The 17,413-nt window shown below is 34.3% G+C and overlaps 1 protein-coding gene across 9 annotated transcripts in view; it reads left to right on the top strand.

Annotated features, from left to right (window-relative positions):
- LOC149065665 (tumor protein D54-like) overlaps positions 1–16,133 on the top strand; it is a 37,533-nt gene extending 21,400 nt beyond the window's left edge. For 3 of the 9 annotated variants that reach the window (XM_089254072.1, XM_089254073.1, XM_089254074.1), the window contains exons 3-9: positions 1,151–1,281; positions 5,295–5,443; positions 5,561–5,620; positions 6,889–6,915; positions 12,487–12,588; positions 15,014–15,074; positions 15,310–16,133. In XM_089254072.1, coding sequence (XP_089110198.1) covers positions 1,151–1,281; positions 5,295–5,443; positions 5,561–5,620; positions 6,889–6,915; positions 12,487–12,588; positions 15,014–15,074; positions 15,310–15,444 — 665 coding nt within the window. In that variant the 3' untranslated portion in view covers positions 15,445–16,133. Of the gene's footprint in view, positions 1–81; positions 273–1,150; positions 1,282–5,294; positions 5,444–5,560; positions 5,621–6,888; positions 6,916–12,486; positions 12,589–15,013; positions 15,075–15,309 lie in introns of those variants that run through there. The other 6 variants (XM_089254075.1, XM_089254077.1, XM_089254076.1 and 3 more) reach the window with 4 other exon arrangements.
- The last annotated feature ends 1,280 nt before the right edge of the window (positions 16,134–17,413 follow it).

Raw genomic sequence — 17,413 nt, 5'->3', positions numbered from 1 at the left:
GCTTTGGCGCTTTCTTTGGCGTGTTTCTGGTACACGCGCCGTATCTACGGCAACCCCATCTGCAAGTAGGTGCCCTGCTTCATCCCAAGTCTTCACGAAAGAAAGATGCTGTTTGAGATTCAGAAGGATGCAACAGTCCTGGGACATGGAGGACAAGCGGGTTGAGCTGCCGGCCGAGCGGCCATATAGTCTCAATTTGGATCTCGAAACATCGCATCGATATCACGATTATTTGCACATTGCTGCCGCCGACAGTGAAAACGACGAAGCTGGTAATTAAAAAGAAAGAAATAATCGTTAGCTACGAAATTTCTTCCCTTAATTCTTCCTCCATTTGCTCTTACCAATCTTACCTACATTTTTATAAGATATTAATCAGAGGTGACTACTAATTTCCCTTCAAACTCGTTATTCGTTTTCCTATCATTCAGCTGGTTTTCAGTATTTATTTTACCTGATTAACGGTAAATTTGAAGAAAACCTAAGACAATATTATGCTGCAAAATATGCATTGTTTTTTGCTAATTGCTCAGTTGATCTGAAAATTTAGATGGAAAGACTTGATTTGCATTGCAGTTTAATTAGGTAAAAATTTTATCTACTTTAAGAGGAAGACGGGAGGTCTCGTTATGTTTCAGCTGGCACCAAACTTTTAAAAAATGAAAATTGTTTATTTTTCCCATAACTGTTTGAGTATGCATGATGAAAGAACACTTCATCTCCATTTTAGTTTTAGTGATAATCATTCAATACAGTGACGCTGCATGAAAAGTATTAATTTCATGATTGCCAACTCAGATTTGAAAGTATTTCGTATCTTTTTAGTTTCTCAGTAAATTTAGTGACAAATGTATGAAATTTATACTTATGATCTTGAAAAATATAAAATTTATGTGAGGTTACCGAACATGAACTTTGAATATAAATTTTCCAGTTACTTAATTATTCAGAATTTTACTGCCCTGTAAAAAATAATTTATGCATAAAACTTTTTCAATTTGATTGATGAAATTGGCTGACTTCATGGGAAAGGGGAATTATATAATTTGTAGTAGAGTTTCACAAACAAGTTTTTAAAAAAAAAATCTTGATAGATAGAACATTTTAATTGATGAATTATGATGTATGGAAATTTTCATATCTTTTGCAGATAATTATTTCAGCACAGCTGAAGAAAAGTCATATGATGCAACACCTGACAGTGGGATACACGATATTCTTTCAGTTGATCCAGAACAAAGAGCAAAATATGAAGAGGATTGGAAAGCAGAACTATTTAAAGTATGCTAATTTTTGAGAAACAATTTCTCTTATGAAGTTTCAAAATTTTTTTTTATAAAAGTTAAAACAGCTATCTATAAATTAGTTAAAACCCGTTGAGACCCCCCTTCTGATTTTTTATTTTAAAATTTTGAAATTTTTTTTTGTAATATCAATTAGTGACATATAATTGAAGCACTTATTTCAGAAACCCTGTAAGTGCCGAATTTCCAATTTTTGAGATATTCAAGAAAAAACTTGTAACTTAACTAAAAGCAATATTTAAATAAATATATTTTTTTATGAACAAAATTCCTGAATGTGAGGGACGGTTCTATACCTAAAATGGAATCATGATAAGGTTTTGGGGAGGGGAGTGAAAAAAAAAAAAAATCCAGCCTCTGCAGTTATGGGGTTTCTGCAATAAAATAAAATTACAACACTGTTTTATACCATTTTTACAATATTGATGAGTTCAGTTAGGGATAAAAATCAACAAAGCTGACTTTTTAATAACATTGAATTTTATTTTGTCAATTACATATATTTTGTAGAAATAAAATAATCGTATGTTATACCATATTCACTATTTTGTATATGTATATAGTCAGAATCTTCTCTTATTTCAACTGATATCTGCCACACTCAAAATCATGTTGTAGGATTCAATATAGTCTGGTATATTCACCAAGCATTTGCAGATCATCAATTTTTTTCTTGATTGAGATTTTCCAGTATTATAGGCTTTCATAGTTAGCGGTTCAGGAGGGCGAGTGGTCTTTCTCAAAGAAAATGTTGATGTAGTCAAGCCATTAATGAACGTCTTGACTTTCACTTTTTCTATGGTAAACCATGGCTGAGGACAAAGTGTTCATACATAGATATATTTTAAATGGGATTCTTTTTTCCTTGCTCTTTTCTGACGTTTTGTCAGAACTGACATGGCCAGGTGACGTGGTATGAGCATAGCCACCACTTTTCAAAGATACATTTCTTGTATATTTTTGCTTTCCACACTGAGTAGAAATTTTTCCGAATTTCACTCGGAACTTCTTTGGTGCCAAGTTTGTGAAACACTTGGTGGAATATTTGTAATCGATTTTTCATGAAAGTTTTCTGAGTGATTGCCTTACCCTTGTAAGTGGCATATTTTTTGCCCTAAACTTGTGATTTGTATATTATATTACTTTTGTACATACCTGGATTGATAACCCCTTTTCTTCAGAGTATCCTCGTTTGATTGTGATTCACTGGAGACTTTTTTCAAACTTTGAAAACAGAGAACATGAAATGATCATTAGAACTCTCAAAACAAACGTTACAAATGCAGAATAATCAGGATCTCATAAAATCCAGTGCTGCTAACTGTTGCAAGTTTTTAGCGCAGAAAGAAATCCCCCAAGTGATAGAAATGAATTACCTTTTGGGTTTGATAATACGATTGAATAATCAACGTTTGGGTGTACCCAAAATTCCAAAACGAACACGGCTATATGCGTTTCAGAACTATATGAAGTTCCTTCATCAGTAGCAAAAACAAAGAAGAAAGAAAAAAATTGAAAAAAACTCCTTATAGCGGGAGTTACTCGCTGTTGTAGACAAGAGTCAAATTCAAAATGAACCGGCAACAAAAGAGTAGAGTAAGAGGACGGAAAAAAGAAAAATGGCGCAGCCAATTGCAACCGAGAACGTGATAGTGATGCTGATGGAGAAGAATAATTATTGTAGAAACTGTTGCCAGATTTTTGAGAAGGGTGGTGTGCTAGGTAGGTCGTTGACCAACTGGTTTGTGTTTTTGTTGATGTGGAATGATTCGAACAAATCCAAGTCAGACGGTGAGGGACATTTTTGGATGATTTTGGCAGAAGAGAAGTCAAATTTATGGTCAAAGGACCAGCAGTGTTGGGCTATGGATGAGCGGTTAAAGTCTTGGTTGCTTACTTATCTGATATGAAATGAGCATAGAAGATATGTAAGCAACCAAGACTTTAACCGCTCATCCATAGCCCAACACTGCTGGTCCTTTGACCATAAATTTGACTTCTCTTCTGCCAAAATCATCCAAAAATGTCCCTCACCGTCTGACTTGGATTTGTTCGAATCATTCCACATCAACAAAAACACAAACCAGTTGGTCAACGACCTACCTAGCACACCACCCTTCTCAAAAATCTGGCAACAGTTTCTACAATAATTATTCTTCTCCATCAGCATCACTATCACGTTCTCGGTTGCAATTGGCTGCGCCATTTTTCTTTTTTCCGTCCTCTTACTCTACTCTTTTGTTGCCGGTTCATTTTGAATTTGACTCTTGTCTACAACAGCGAGTAACTCCCGCTATAAGGAGTTTTTTTCAATATTTTTCTTTGTTTTTGCTACTGATGAAGGAACTTCATATAGTTCAGAAACGCATATGGCCGTGTTCGTTTTGGAATTTTGGGTACACCCAAACGTCGATTATTCAATCGTACCCCCAAGTGATGTCGCTTGTGGGGTTTCTGCACTAAAAGTATATATTTCAGAGACGCAAAATGGGGATATACAAAACGTTTTTTCAGTGGGTTTCTGTACCAAGTAAAGCACCAATCAATCAACTAGGGGCGCGGTAGCCCGGTCTATAAGATGCTCGCCTGAAGTACCAAAGGATGTTGAGAGGTGTCGCGAGTTTGATACCCGGCTCGTCCTTGTCAGAAAACTTTCCTGACACAGGGGTGCAACAAAAAACTGCAACTTGACCGCAGCAAAAAAATAGCTACCACCGGGAGTCCCCCATCGAGGGGTTAGCGCACCAACCTCTCTGAGTATAAAAAAAACAAGCCTGCCGTTTGGAATCGGCAGTAAATGGTAAGTCCCAGTCTAATTAGCCCTCGTGTGCAGAAAATGACTGTGGTGCGATAAAAATGATCAATCAACTACAAGAAACCACTATTAACTCAATTTCAAATTTTTTTGTCAGTTATAGGTTTTTGAAATAAACGCTTCAATGGCACATCAATAAGTGTTCAAATCATCAAATGGACCATGTTGCTGATTACGAAGAATTCATCAGCTTGAACATGTCAACATGTAAAAAAAATATAAAAAAATTTACCATGTTTAATAATGTTTTTACCGTGATATTTTAATATATGTTTACCGTGACAGTTTAATATATTTTTTACTGTTTATTTTATTTATAATATATCAGTTTTTTGGACTATAGCACAGTAAAAAACATTTTTTTTAAATGTCAATGAGGTGGAATAATAGACTATTTCAGCCACAGAATGCATTGAAGGGCTGATTCTCTTGATCAATGTTCAGTAATATAAATTTGTGTGAAGTATTTGTTTAGTTTCTTGGAGGATCTTATCTACATGGATCATAAAGAAATTTAACATCAACTGTGTGTGTGTGTGGTGATATATTAGTGCGCTGTAAAAATAATTAAAAAATATATATGGTAAAACTTTTCTTAATGGACACCTGTCAGATACCATTACCCCTCTTTTACGGTCAAATAGTAGTTTCCCATTGTGTAATAAAAGTATAAATTTCATACCCCTGATTAATGGCCACCTCTCTTTTACGGCCAAATTTTTTTTCCCACAGGTGTCCACAATAGAGAGGTTTCACTGTACTTTCCCAGAAAAATGGGACTGCATTTATTTTTTTCAATATAAGGAATATTTAATAATTTACAATATAGGAATATTTTTCATTTTAGGAATCAAATTTCCTAAAAACAAATAACACATTTTCTTTAGCTTAATTCTATCAGTAAGACTAAAATTGCTTGTAAGTTTCAATAACAATTGCACTCTTAGTATTTAGAATGAATTAGAATAGGTAGGAATTGAATGTTTTGAGAACAAATTTTTTTCATCTAAGTTAATTTTTTTTTCAGTGTAGGCCTTATTATATTAATATGAAATAATAAAAATTTTTATTAAAAGCTTATTGGTCTGTGTTTAAACAAAATTTAGCTGCTTCATGATTCAATATACGCCTGTAGTAAAAATAGTAACTTAATCAATTTTTGTGATTAATTTCAGACTGAAGAAGAAATAGCTACTCTCAGACAAGTACTGTGTGCAAAAGTCCGTTATGCACAAGAGTTGAAGCGCAAATTAGGTATTACTCCATGGAAAGAGTTGAAAGAGGATGTCGAACAGAGTTTTAGAAGTATTCAGGAGGCACCTGGGTAATGTTTATGAAAATATAAGTTCTTAACATGTTTACAAGACTATCTTGGTTTTGCTGTGTCTCAAAAAACCATAAGGTTTAAGTGATTAACTTAAATACAGATTTTGTTTTACAGAATAAAAGAGGTTGGGGGAAAGCTTGTTGAATGGAATAGTGCAATAACAAGTGCTCCAATGTAAGTCCGTATTTTTTATAGAATTGAAACAAACTTATTGATGATTTAATATTTTTAAATTTATTTTTTCATTCATACATTATTTTGCTTTGAAAGCCATTTCACCATGTTTCACCTCTACATTGTTCAATTTGAATTCTAAATTTTTATATGCCATTTCTTTTCATTAGATTGAGCTCTTAGAACCATATGACCATTTTCAATCTTTTTTGCAAGTGTCTATTTACATGTATGTTCATCTTGACGCTCTTCCCCCATAATTTTGAATGAAAAACAGTAAACTCATTGCCTTTCCTGATCTGGCACCAGACACCCTTGCTCTCCCCTAGTTGCAGCCCTGGTTATCCTTACCTAAACCAGGTGTGGATCTAGAGGTTGGTGATCATTCTCACCCAAGATACCCATACTGTAGGGATAAATGGGTCTGTTCCTTATTTTATGAGTCAGTGATTATTACTGCACAGTAAGTCATTAGGTCATAACCAGGGAGGAAATGCAGAGATCCGGCCCCTCTCCTGTGAAATGTGAGAAAATGGCTGATATGGAATTAAATTAAGTTGCTGTATGATCAGTCTGGGTTCACTTGAAATAACAGTTGTTCCTCTCTGAAATAAATCTTTGGCTGCTATTCCTGATAAGTGCTCTCCCTCTCACACAATCCTGAACTCAGATTCAGATCAGTTTGTTTTTATCAGTTCGGTCTGTGGAGAGGTTCACTCACCATTTTAAGTCATAAACTCATCACAAACACATTTATATAGTTCATATTGAAAAGTTTTGGCTAGTTATTTGTTGTTGAAAAACTTCCATCTTGGCTGTGTGGTAAATGAGCTAAACATTGTGAAAAATATCAGTTCCGCATAAAAGAAACCAGCTTCATAAAATTTTGAAATGATGGTGTTTTTTATGTGTATGTATTTATATTAATACATATTATAATAATTTTCTTGCTTTAAAAATAATGCTAGGCTACTCTGCTGTAAAATTTTAATCTGTAGGGAGACTTTTCTAGAGTGAGATGTTGGTATGCGGTGGTATTTGAAGAATGTAACTGGTTGAATTGATGTGTAAATTGGAACCATTCCTGGTTTTAAAAAATTAATTGTTCCTTTACATCAAATTTAGAGATATAGAATATTGGTTTTAATGTCTCATCAATGAAAATGAAGGAATAGTTTTGACTAGGATATTTTATTCAATAAGTGTAAACTTCAGCATTTGTTGATGATTGTAATTTTCATTGAAATATTTCATTTCTGTCCATAAAGCTTTCCTGGGATATTCAACTCTTCAGCGTATGTTTCTTCTCTTACACATGTTCTAGCATGATCCCGCATGTTTATTCTCTCAGATTTCAAATTTATCAGAATATTATTCAAATGTATATTATGATTGCATGCACAAACACTGTATTATACACATGTTATGTCATTCAATTTTTCTATGATCAATAAATGTTCCATATTCTAAAGTCAGGTAGAAAATATATATATATTGTCTGAAAACTGGGAAAAAAAGAAAGATTGGCAATTGTCTGATATTGGGGAAAAGTGAGGCTATCCTTATTGAAAAGTGTGTTTACAAAGGAAGTGAGGTTCTCTTACTAGTCATGTTTGATATACATTGTGCATAAATAACCCCTTGCACTGCAAATTATTGGTAAACCGTTCATCCTGTAGGCGCATCTCAAATTAGAGAAAGTATGCAAATAATGTGGAGTCCTCAAATAAGTCATTCATATTGCAAGGAGTTGTATAGTTATCAAAATTAGCTTCTTATACAGAAACCTTTTTTCCAAAAATCCAATTAGAAAGTTGTTCTCCCCTGAGAAGCCAAAATTAAAAAAAAAAGAAACATTTCTAAGTGCAATATTCAGTGAGATATTTGAATTCAAAACCAGAGAAAAGTTGGGAAAGTATAGCATAAACCAGTGGTTCTCAAATATTTATAACCTGCAGCTCCTTTAATTCATGGTTCATCTGCAGCTCCCCAGAATAGCTTGGTTAAATACCTTGCCATATAAAATAACCACTTCAAAGTATAAAAAATGGGCACAGAAATCAATATCTCCAGCTCGCCGCCATTCCACAACCGCCATTCCTGACAAAGGTTGGAGATGCCCCTAGGAGCCATGATCCATACTTTGAGAAACACTGGCATAAACTAATGGACAATGCATCTTTTCCTCATTTATGCTGTTTTTTTCCCAACTTAACTCCAATTTCTGAATTCAAATATCTCAGCAAGTATTGCACTTAGAAAGAAATATGGATATTTTTTGCTCTCCTCAAGAGAGAGAGGGCAACAACTTTCCTTTATAATTGGATTTACTAAGGGCGGTATCCATATAAAGAGGTATTTTTTATTACTATACAACCCTTACAACATGAATGATATATCTGAGGTCCACAAATTTATTTGGATACTTCTTATCAGAAGTATGCATAAGCATGCGGGGGGGGGGGGAGTTCATATTTTTTCTTTTAGGGGGGGGGGTTATGTTTTTTTCCCTAATAATAACACTATATTCTCGGCTCGGGGTAGATTTAGAACCCTAATACCCTCCCTTTTGTGTATGCCAATGGAAGTATACCTCTAGGATCTACGGTTCCTCTGTAATTTGTGATGCCAGGAGTTAGCTTATGCAACCTGTACATACATAATCACACATGTAGTGATAGAAGTTGACAAGCTTCTAACATATATTTCTGAAAATAAATTAAGTCTTATCAAATATTCTACACCCTTAAGCAAACCTCCAAAAGAGTCAAAAGATTTTGCAGTCTCATTTTTAGTAGAAAAATTCATCTGCTAATGAATAAGTAACTTTGTGATGAATGTTTCTTTGGAAGGATTGATCTTCTGGTTTTCACAGACTTGATCTCAGTCAGTTCCTCTTTGTTGGCTCATTCTTATGCCATGCGAAGTCAATTCTGTGCTCAGATAGCAAAATTTTGTACGTCACTTTTTTAAAATTTTGTGATGGCAAGTTTGTAACTAATATTTTGCCAATATGCGATGTTATGGCTTTTTGACTTATTACAATTGGCCGCTGTTGTTTCCTCATAAATTGGAAAAGAAAGACAACATTTTGCCACCTTCGGAAATTTTAATGAATGAGACTCTGGAATGCAAACAACTCAATTTTTGGGAAAAGTGACTTATAACATTTTGCCATCTGAGCACAGAATTATTATTGTGTAACAATTTGTAACACTTGTTGCTAGATCTTACAAAATTTTGGGCTGAATATTTAAGAAAACATATCAAAGTTTTACTGTAAAGACTAAAGCAGAGTTTGCACATAATAATATAATGTAATACGATAAGTGATACAACCTGCAACTCAACTTAGATTGGTTAAAAACCTAAAATTCAGATTTTTAACCAATCTGTATCGAGTTTCAGGTTATATCACTTATCGTATTCGTCCAGTGTGTACCATAAGAGTTGTAACATATTGAAAGTTCAATGATTTTGTTGTTACACATATATTCTACTCCAAAATAGAAACAAAATACATGTCACCTACTGCTGATACAAATAAAATGACTCAGTCTTCAGGATTAAAGCTATTGACAATTTAAAAAAGAATTGATGAAATGATGTATGAGATGTTTGAGAACGGGCATCTTTGTACTTTTAGATGGGTTTTTGCATAAAATAAGTCCATAGAAAAAAAGTTTTAAAACAAATTGAAGGACTTGCTGCAAAGAAAGAAGGTAGCTTCACTCTTATAAATTTTTGGTTAACTTGAAAGAATTCAGTTTTCAAGTTGCATTAAAAAATTTCTTTCCTTCTATTGTTCATTGTTTTTCACATCACCAGGCTCCATTAGCATGAAAAAATATTTCTTGTGCAATGGAGATTTTTGAATTTAGGAAATAAGGTAAGTTGAGGTAAGTGGAAATTAGGGGTAAGTGGAACCATGCATGATTTGTAAAATTCAGTTAGCTGATTAGTCCTCCACAAGGTCATGTGGAAAATTTGTGAAACACAATAAAATGCGTTATTTTATGCTGCTTCTCTGTCCTTATTGGTTGTCCTCACTTTTAGCCTATCTACCGCCAGTGATTTTCATGCTACAGTTGCTGTTCGATCGCTATTTAGGGTTTTTCACAATGGAGATCACATTCCAATACAAAAAACGTGGTGTTGCCATTTGTTATTTTCAAAATTTTCTCACTGTAACCGTAACTGTTAGTGACACTGTTGTTTTCCATATCATTCTTGAGCCCGTACATCAAAATACCTTATGCCAAAATTTCATTCAGTTTCTGTGAATGGTATGATAGTTAGGGGCCCATATGTCGGGATAGTTTTTTTATAATCACCCTGTATATATATATAAAATTTTTTATGAATAATTTTAAAGCACAATCAGCCTCAAGTCGCACTTGCCTCTTTGAAGGGGACAAATGGAACCAGCACCTCACTGAAAATAAAATTTATTTCAAAAGGGGGGACACTAAAAACAATGAGGTTAAATTGGTTAAATTTAAATCTTGCCCTAAATGTATAATTTAGGGCAAGTTATTAGTATTAAGTTTCATTGACTTCTCTAACATAAGTGCTGGGTTAAACTAAGAAGCGGTTCTTATCTCAGTGTACTTTTTTGCTACAAAATTGTGATCAATTACTGGAAAAATTACTTTGGATTGAAAGCTTATAATACTGTATCATAATTTTATTTTTTAACTGGGAACTTAGAGTTAACATTTTTTCAATAAAAAATTACTGTTTTTTTCTGTAGTAATAATTTTCTACGGTTGTTGAAATTACAATGACGGTTATTAAAACATAATAAAGACATTATATGCATTGCTCAAGTTTTTGCATCATAACTCACATAATACAGTAGACAGTTGATACACCGACCTCCTTTGTCCCATCGAAAACAGACTTTATATTGGGAGGGTCGTTATATCAAAAGTAAAATGTGTATGATAGTCGTTCTGTATGAAAACATTTAGGACTTATCCTACTGGCAGTTGTAATGGAATGGTCGCTATAAAGTGGGGTCCTTATAACAAGTGACAACTGTATTTAATTTACACAAGGGGCGAAATGACGGGTGTGAAATATTTGGAGCTGAAATGTCCAGCTAACGAAGTTTCTCACTTGGTTACTCATGTGATCACTCACTTGATGAATCATATGATCATGCACTTGGCCACTCATACAGTCAGGGCAGGCAAAATGTTGGGGTGGGGGATAAATTGTTTTATAAAAATGAGAACAACATGCACGATTGGAAGATAACAGCAAACTCACCTGTATGTTCAGCAGTGGGCAGTTGAAGCAAAAAAAATAATTCATTCTGGTTAAAGTGGGTAAAAGCAGGTAGGCAGGCACACACACTATGGCCGTCCCAATGAGTTTTCACAATATTTTTCCTCCATTTACCCGCCATGATAAAGCGAGAAGTGGTTTACTATGAACTCACCCTGAAGCATCTTTCAGACCACTTGCCGTGATAAAGTGAGAAGTGGTTTACTATGAACTCACCCTGAAGCATCTTTCAGACCAGCCGTCTCTTTTTTTTTTTACATATGGTAGGATAAGTAATTCAAATTACCCAACAAATGGAGCTACCTGTTTTTTGCACCAAAGCCTTCAGTTCTGTGATTGATTTTTTGATCTAATGCCCCAGCTAATTTACAAATATTAACCATGGTCTTCCACTTCCATGATCACACATTCTATTTTCTCAGCAAATGAAGACGTAATATACCTAATGAAATGCAAAAAAAAATTCCTAAATCATTCCATAATATCTATATACTTTGTTTTCCCTCCATATGAGTCTTTTACTTCCCATTGTAATTGGGTTTCGTGTAGTTGTGTGAACTCAAATAAATAAATACTGAGTGCATATTTTACTTTTAAGAAGTAAGGATTTACAAAGAAAGCCCTACTTATAAGGTTACAGTTTATAAGATGTCTGCTTTATATTTTGTGTTATTTGAAAAACATGAATGTTTCAGATCTGTTTCTTTGTATGTAAATATGATTCTGTAATTTTACAGATTTGTTGTTTGATGCTCGAGCATGTATGTATTAGTAGCAATGCCTTAGCAATTACACGTGTATATATCACATTTTCTTTTTGAAGGAAACATTCAAAATTATAGCCTCAATTTTCATAAGTTTTTGTGCATTATAAAATTCTATTGGTCTTTTAACTCTTTAACGCCCAGACAGAAAACCTGGGAGGGTCGTGAAAATACCAAGTTTTTTCTGTTCAAAGTGGACTCGTCCAAATTTCGGCCACTTTCCCTCTCCCCACCCTTTCTCCATGAGTATCTATTCATGCCACCCTTTGTATTGACGTTCACCCTTTCATTTCAATGGATTTTCGGGAGATAATTTGTCTACTGAAAACACCCCTTTCCTCACAGCATTATCTCTTTGTAAAATGCATTGAGTACCTTTAGTCCATTCTCAAGGAACATTCTAGTACATCAGCTTTTAAAATCCCATTGATAGGGCGTTGCAGTTGTCTTTCCGTTCCCGCCTCTGACAAGAGCTTTCATCTTCTTCCCCGTTGGTGACAAAAGCCCACCAAAACATACCCATACCCCCTAGCTGGGCCGACTTGAGGCGGTTATGGGCATTAACCTACTCGGCCGACTTCGGGCGATCTGGGCATTATAGAGTTAACAAAGTCACAGAGACTATTTTATTAGGAAGTTCATACTTGCAGATTCTGATGTTCATTTAAATAAGAATTTTTATTTTTTCATGAAATTCATGTTTGTTGATGCCATTTAGAGTAGTGATGAAATGCAAATTATCAAATATGGGAAGTTCTAGATATTAGGGGAAAAACATATTTTTGTCATTTAATTACTTTTTATCAACAGTTACCAAAAAACTAGTCAGACTTTGAAGACTGCTGGAATGAAAACAAGTACAGCACTAGCAGGCCTTGGATCTAGCATGACTAAAAAGATTGGAGAAGTAAAGCAAGTGTTTATTGTTTTCTCTTCTGATTATTTTTTAAAATAAGTTTGACACTTTATGCATATACAGATATGTGAATCTATAGGAGTGTACAGAAATACAGGGTGTCCTGTAAGTGCTAATGCGACCTTTATCTCATCAACCATCCTTTCATAGAGATATGATTCTAATTTGGAAACTGTTCAAAAAGCATTCAAAAACTACCCTGTATCAGCTTGAGAGTGAAAATACAGTGTGCCACAAAATAAATCTAAATTTTTGCATGATCCCTTCTCCTTTAACATCCAATAAGAATGCCCTGTATCGCCTGAGGATAACAAAAAATCGATAAGATACTGGCGCCTAAAGTACCAAAAGATGGCCGCTGTGGTGGTCGAGTGGTTATAGTGGCGGACTCGCGATGCGAGGATCCGGGTTCGAACCCCACAGTGGTGGTCGGCTGAAGTTGGTTTTCTGTGGTTCCCAACTTCAAGGCGCGAATGCGAGCCGATCTCCCTGTTAAAAAGTCTCGCCACAGAGAGCAACAGGCCTACAACGTTATAAATATTCAATCATTACACTTCAATCACACTTTGAAGTACAGATGGCAGCACTGAAATATCATACACAACACTAGCTACACACTCAGACTGTTAGGTGCACTCACTTTGTTCCAGACTCTGCTACGAAGCTGGGCTGGAAGAGATCTCTGCAACGGGATAAGTTCGGTGGCAGAGCCCCTGGCGTTCATTCAGTACCAAAAGATGTTTAGAGGTGTTGAGAGTTTGATATCCGGTTCATCCTTGTGAGAAACTTTTCTGACAACAGAAACGGCGAGGTGACCACAGAAAGATTGCTACTGCAGGGAGTCCCACATCAAGGGGTTAGCGCACCAACCTCTCAGTATATAAAAAAGGCTGCCGTTCGGAATCGTAGATAAATTGTAGGTCTCTGTCTAATTAGCCCTCGTGTGCAGAAAATGACAGTGACAAAAATGATCAAATGACAACAGAAAAAATTCCATGCTTCTAAGTGTAATTATTAGCTAAGATATTTGAATTCAAAAAATCAGAAAAAATAGCAAAAACTAATGGAAAACGCTTCTTTCTCTCATTTATGCTGTCCTTTCACAACTTTTCTTCAATTTTTGAATTATGAGATTTCAACAAATATTGCATTTAGAAACTCGGATTTTTTTTTGTTGGCTTCAGGAGACACAGAGAAACACGTTTCTAATTAGAAGTTAGACAGGATCACCATATGCAAATTTAGATTTTTTTTTTTTCAGTGTATTTGAGTGATTTTTTTTGTTCACACATTGTATTTCCCTAATGAGAGATTTTTCAAAATTCAATCTCTAAGGTCATTATAAAATAACCTTATAAAAGGCGGTTCAAAGGTTATATGGCGCAACAATCATTGAGCCCAAATCGCTGAAGCTATAAATACAAAATTTGGTCAGCATTATATTTTATAATATAGATACTCACTGAAATGGGATTTCTGAAAATCCAACCCCCCAAATGGGTTCATCCAAATCCACGTGAGCGAAGCTGTGGGTAACAGCTAGTATTATACATTTTTTTGTCCCAAGTTCAGAGAGGTTATATATAATCAGTCCTAATATAAGTATTTTTTTGTTGAATCTTGCTCCTAATTATATCAAAATAATGCTAAGATAAAAAATGAATAAATTTAATTTGTTTTTTTGCACAAAATGCATGTCCATTTTGATAATACAGTAGACTCGCATCAATCTGGCGCATATCAGACAAGGGTGTGTCTTTTATGTTCAAAGACAATCTGCCTAAAAACTCCGGATTATTGGATGGGCTGGACTACAGCACAGCTGGGTTATTGAGAGTATACTGTTGTGCGTACTCTCATTTGGTTACTTTCCCTATTATTCCAATTCATAATGTGCAAACATATACTATATAGTAGCAATGCGAGAAAATTTTACATTTGTGACACTCTGAAATAGTATGAGTTTCATGTGCCTGAGCAGCATAGCTGTAGGATTTCAAGGTCAGTTATATGGGTACCCTGAAGAGTACAGCTCCATACTTGATGATCACCATCCTAATTATTTCTTTAAATATAGTTTAATCCCCAAAATATCTGACAGCACCTCAAAGGTGCTATGACAACAATATCAAAATTTCTGCTATTGGTATGATAGGAGGACACTTTCATAGCCAAATGAGCATTGGAATTCAGCTCTTTAACATTCTGAAGCAACAGAGAAGAGTATGAAAGAGACTTTTCTGGATAATTAATGTTGAAGTGAACTTGGAAAATAAAGTTTGTTGTCTCGACTGAGAAACGGACACAGGTCCTCTTGAAATCCAGACAAGCAAGATTTTTCTCAGGCCATAATTTGATAGTTTTTATTTTGTGTATAAGGCTTTGTTTCTTGTTTTCCATTTTCGTTTCTTTTTTTTTCAGAAATTCTCCAACCTATCGGTCTTTTGAGCAGAGGATGGAATCTGCATATGCTAGTGTTAAGGTAAATGTAGATAATGGCTTTTAATTTTCTTAATCATTTATTTTAAGTATTAGTGTGATATGGTACCCCGAGTGACAATTGTGCTAACATACTTTTTCATCTTTTCATTCAAATTTTTAGTGAGTGAACTTATGCATTATGAAACATTATTAGACATATTGTCATTAGCTTTTCTTTGTATTATTTGGATATTTTTTAGTAACAAATGAATTATATCAATTGTTTTTCATTTTAGTCAAAAGTAAATAACACAAGGAGTACTAGCCTCTATAGCTTTGAAGATGCCCTGAATAATTCTGACCGCAGCTCAGCAGGCTTCTCTTCAGCAGCAGCTACTCCTACAATTTCAGAAAAAGGTCCACTACCATGAAAAACTAATGTCCTGGCTGTAGAACTTTTAACTTCTGTACATATATGGTATTGCATGCTTTAGGTTATGTCACAAGTTTTCTCACCATTTTTGTGGCAATATCTTCACTGACTTTTTTCTGTGTGTTTTTTGTTTATGGATTCTTCTTTCTAGCTCTGTATGCTAAAGCTAATACTAGTAATCTCATTTTTTCACATTCATTTATCAAAAAATTCTCTGTCCAGCTAACATTACAATGTGTGATCTATTTTATAATAGACATTTTTATAACTTGCATTCTTCACTTTCAAGTACTAAATGTGCATGCTGAATAAATTCTCATCTTTAATTGATATATTAAATGGTTTTGAAGTTATGAATAAAATATAACATTTTTCCTAAAATTTTCGTAAACAGTGCAGTATTTTTTCTTTCAATAAGTTGAAGGGTCTTGTATTATGTGAGATATATATATTTTTTACATAAAAGCGAGTTATATGGTGAAAGCTGACTTACAATGACATATTTTAGGACATAGATATTCTAATAGATTGTGTAAAAGTGAAATATAAAACATTCTTAGATTTTGACATCGATTATAGATCATAAATTGTCTAACTTCTGGTATCACCCTATAACATCATTTTGCTGATATTGATGTGTTCCTGTTGTAAGCATTATTAAATGTAAACTTATTTATGCTTTGAAAAGTTGTAATGTTTAATTTATCTTTTTGTTGAGTTTTAATACATAAAGTTTTTTTGCATTCCACTTTCGAGTTTTCATTTTGTAATGTGGTACTTATACCAGTGGTATATTTACTGATTTTGAGTGTCTGGGGAAGCATTTTTATTGTGCACAGCAGCTCCCACACGGAGCTTGGGGGGGGGGGAATTGGTTGCTATCTAAGAATAAAAGTTTTGAGTAATTTTTTCCACCATGAATTATTCAACTATACCATGTATTACAACTGCATCAAACAAAATAAATTGTAGAAAACTTTTGCACTGATAAAATACATGAAAATATTTTATTCTTTCAAGACATTTAGAGGTGTTACAAGTTCTTATATGTTTTATAGATTAACAGATTATTGATTTAATTTCATCACATATTTCTATTTGTTCTTTCAAATACAAATACAACGCCACAACAGGCAAATTGCCCAACGAGGTGGCTGACTTAAGAACATCATGAATCCCCGAGCCATATTTTGGAGGCCCTACCTACTACTGCTACACCACAAATGCACATACTGTGTGCCATACCGTTCAACTGAATACTATATAGGCCATATACAAAAATTATTAAGCAAGATTATCTTGAGGTTCTTGAGCACTGCATTGAAGTATGTGTGTTATAACACTCTGATAAGTTGAAATTCCAGAAATATATCCAGGGTAGTCGTAAATTAACTTTGCCAATATACGAGCCTGTAGTGACTGCAAAAATCAACAAATGTGAATGACATTTGAGATGTTTCAGAGAATGTACTAGAGAATGAGAATAGAAACAAAAACCTAGATCTTGCGTTTACAGTTACAGCAACAAAATTCTGAAAAACTCAAATGGCAACACTGACGTTTATGCATTGCAAAGTTATCGGCTCACTAAGAAAAACAAATTGCATCGGAACAGCCCTGTAGCATGATAAACACTGGCACTAGATGCAGACAAAAAAAAAACCATTTCGGAAACAACCAGCGCAGATCACATTACTGCAGCAGGAAGTCCCTCACTGAGGGGAGTTAGTGCACCAACCCCTGTTTTTGCAATGAGCTTCCTATAATGAAAGAAAATAAATTTAAGGTATAAAGAAGAAACACTTCAGTTTTTAGTCAGTTTTCTTTTTCAGATGTCGAGATTTATAGTTTTACATATAAAAGTATATATCGTAATTGGTAAAACATGAGGCAATTGCATTATAACTCCTTTACAATGGCTCAATAAAAAAAAAAGAATTTTAGCTTAAAGGATAAAAAAATCCAGT

The sequence above is a fragment of the Pholcus phalangioides genome, unplaced genomic scaffold (genome assembly GCF_987345545.1).
Source record: "Pholcus phalangioides strain wild (caught in Gottingen) unplaced genomic scaffold, Ppha-v1.0 ptg000039l_1, whole genome shotgun sequence".
NCBI classification, from domain to species: domain Eukaryota; kingdom Metazoa; phylum Arthropoda; class Arachnida; order Araneae; family Pholcidae; genus Pholcus; species Pholcus phalangioides.
Note: the sequence above shows the minus strand (reverse complement) of the source record. Positions and strands in the feature narration are given on the sequence as shown.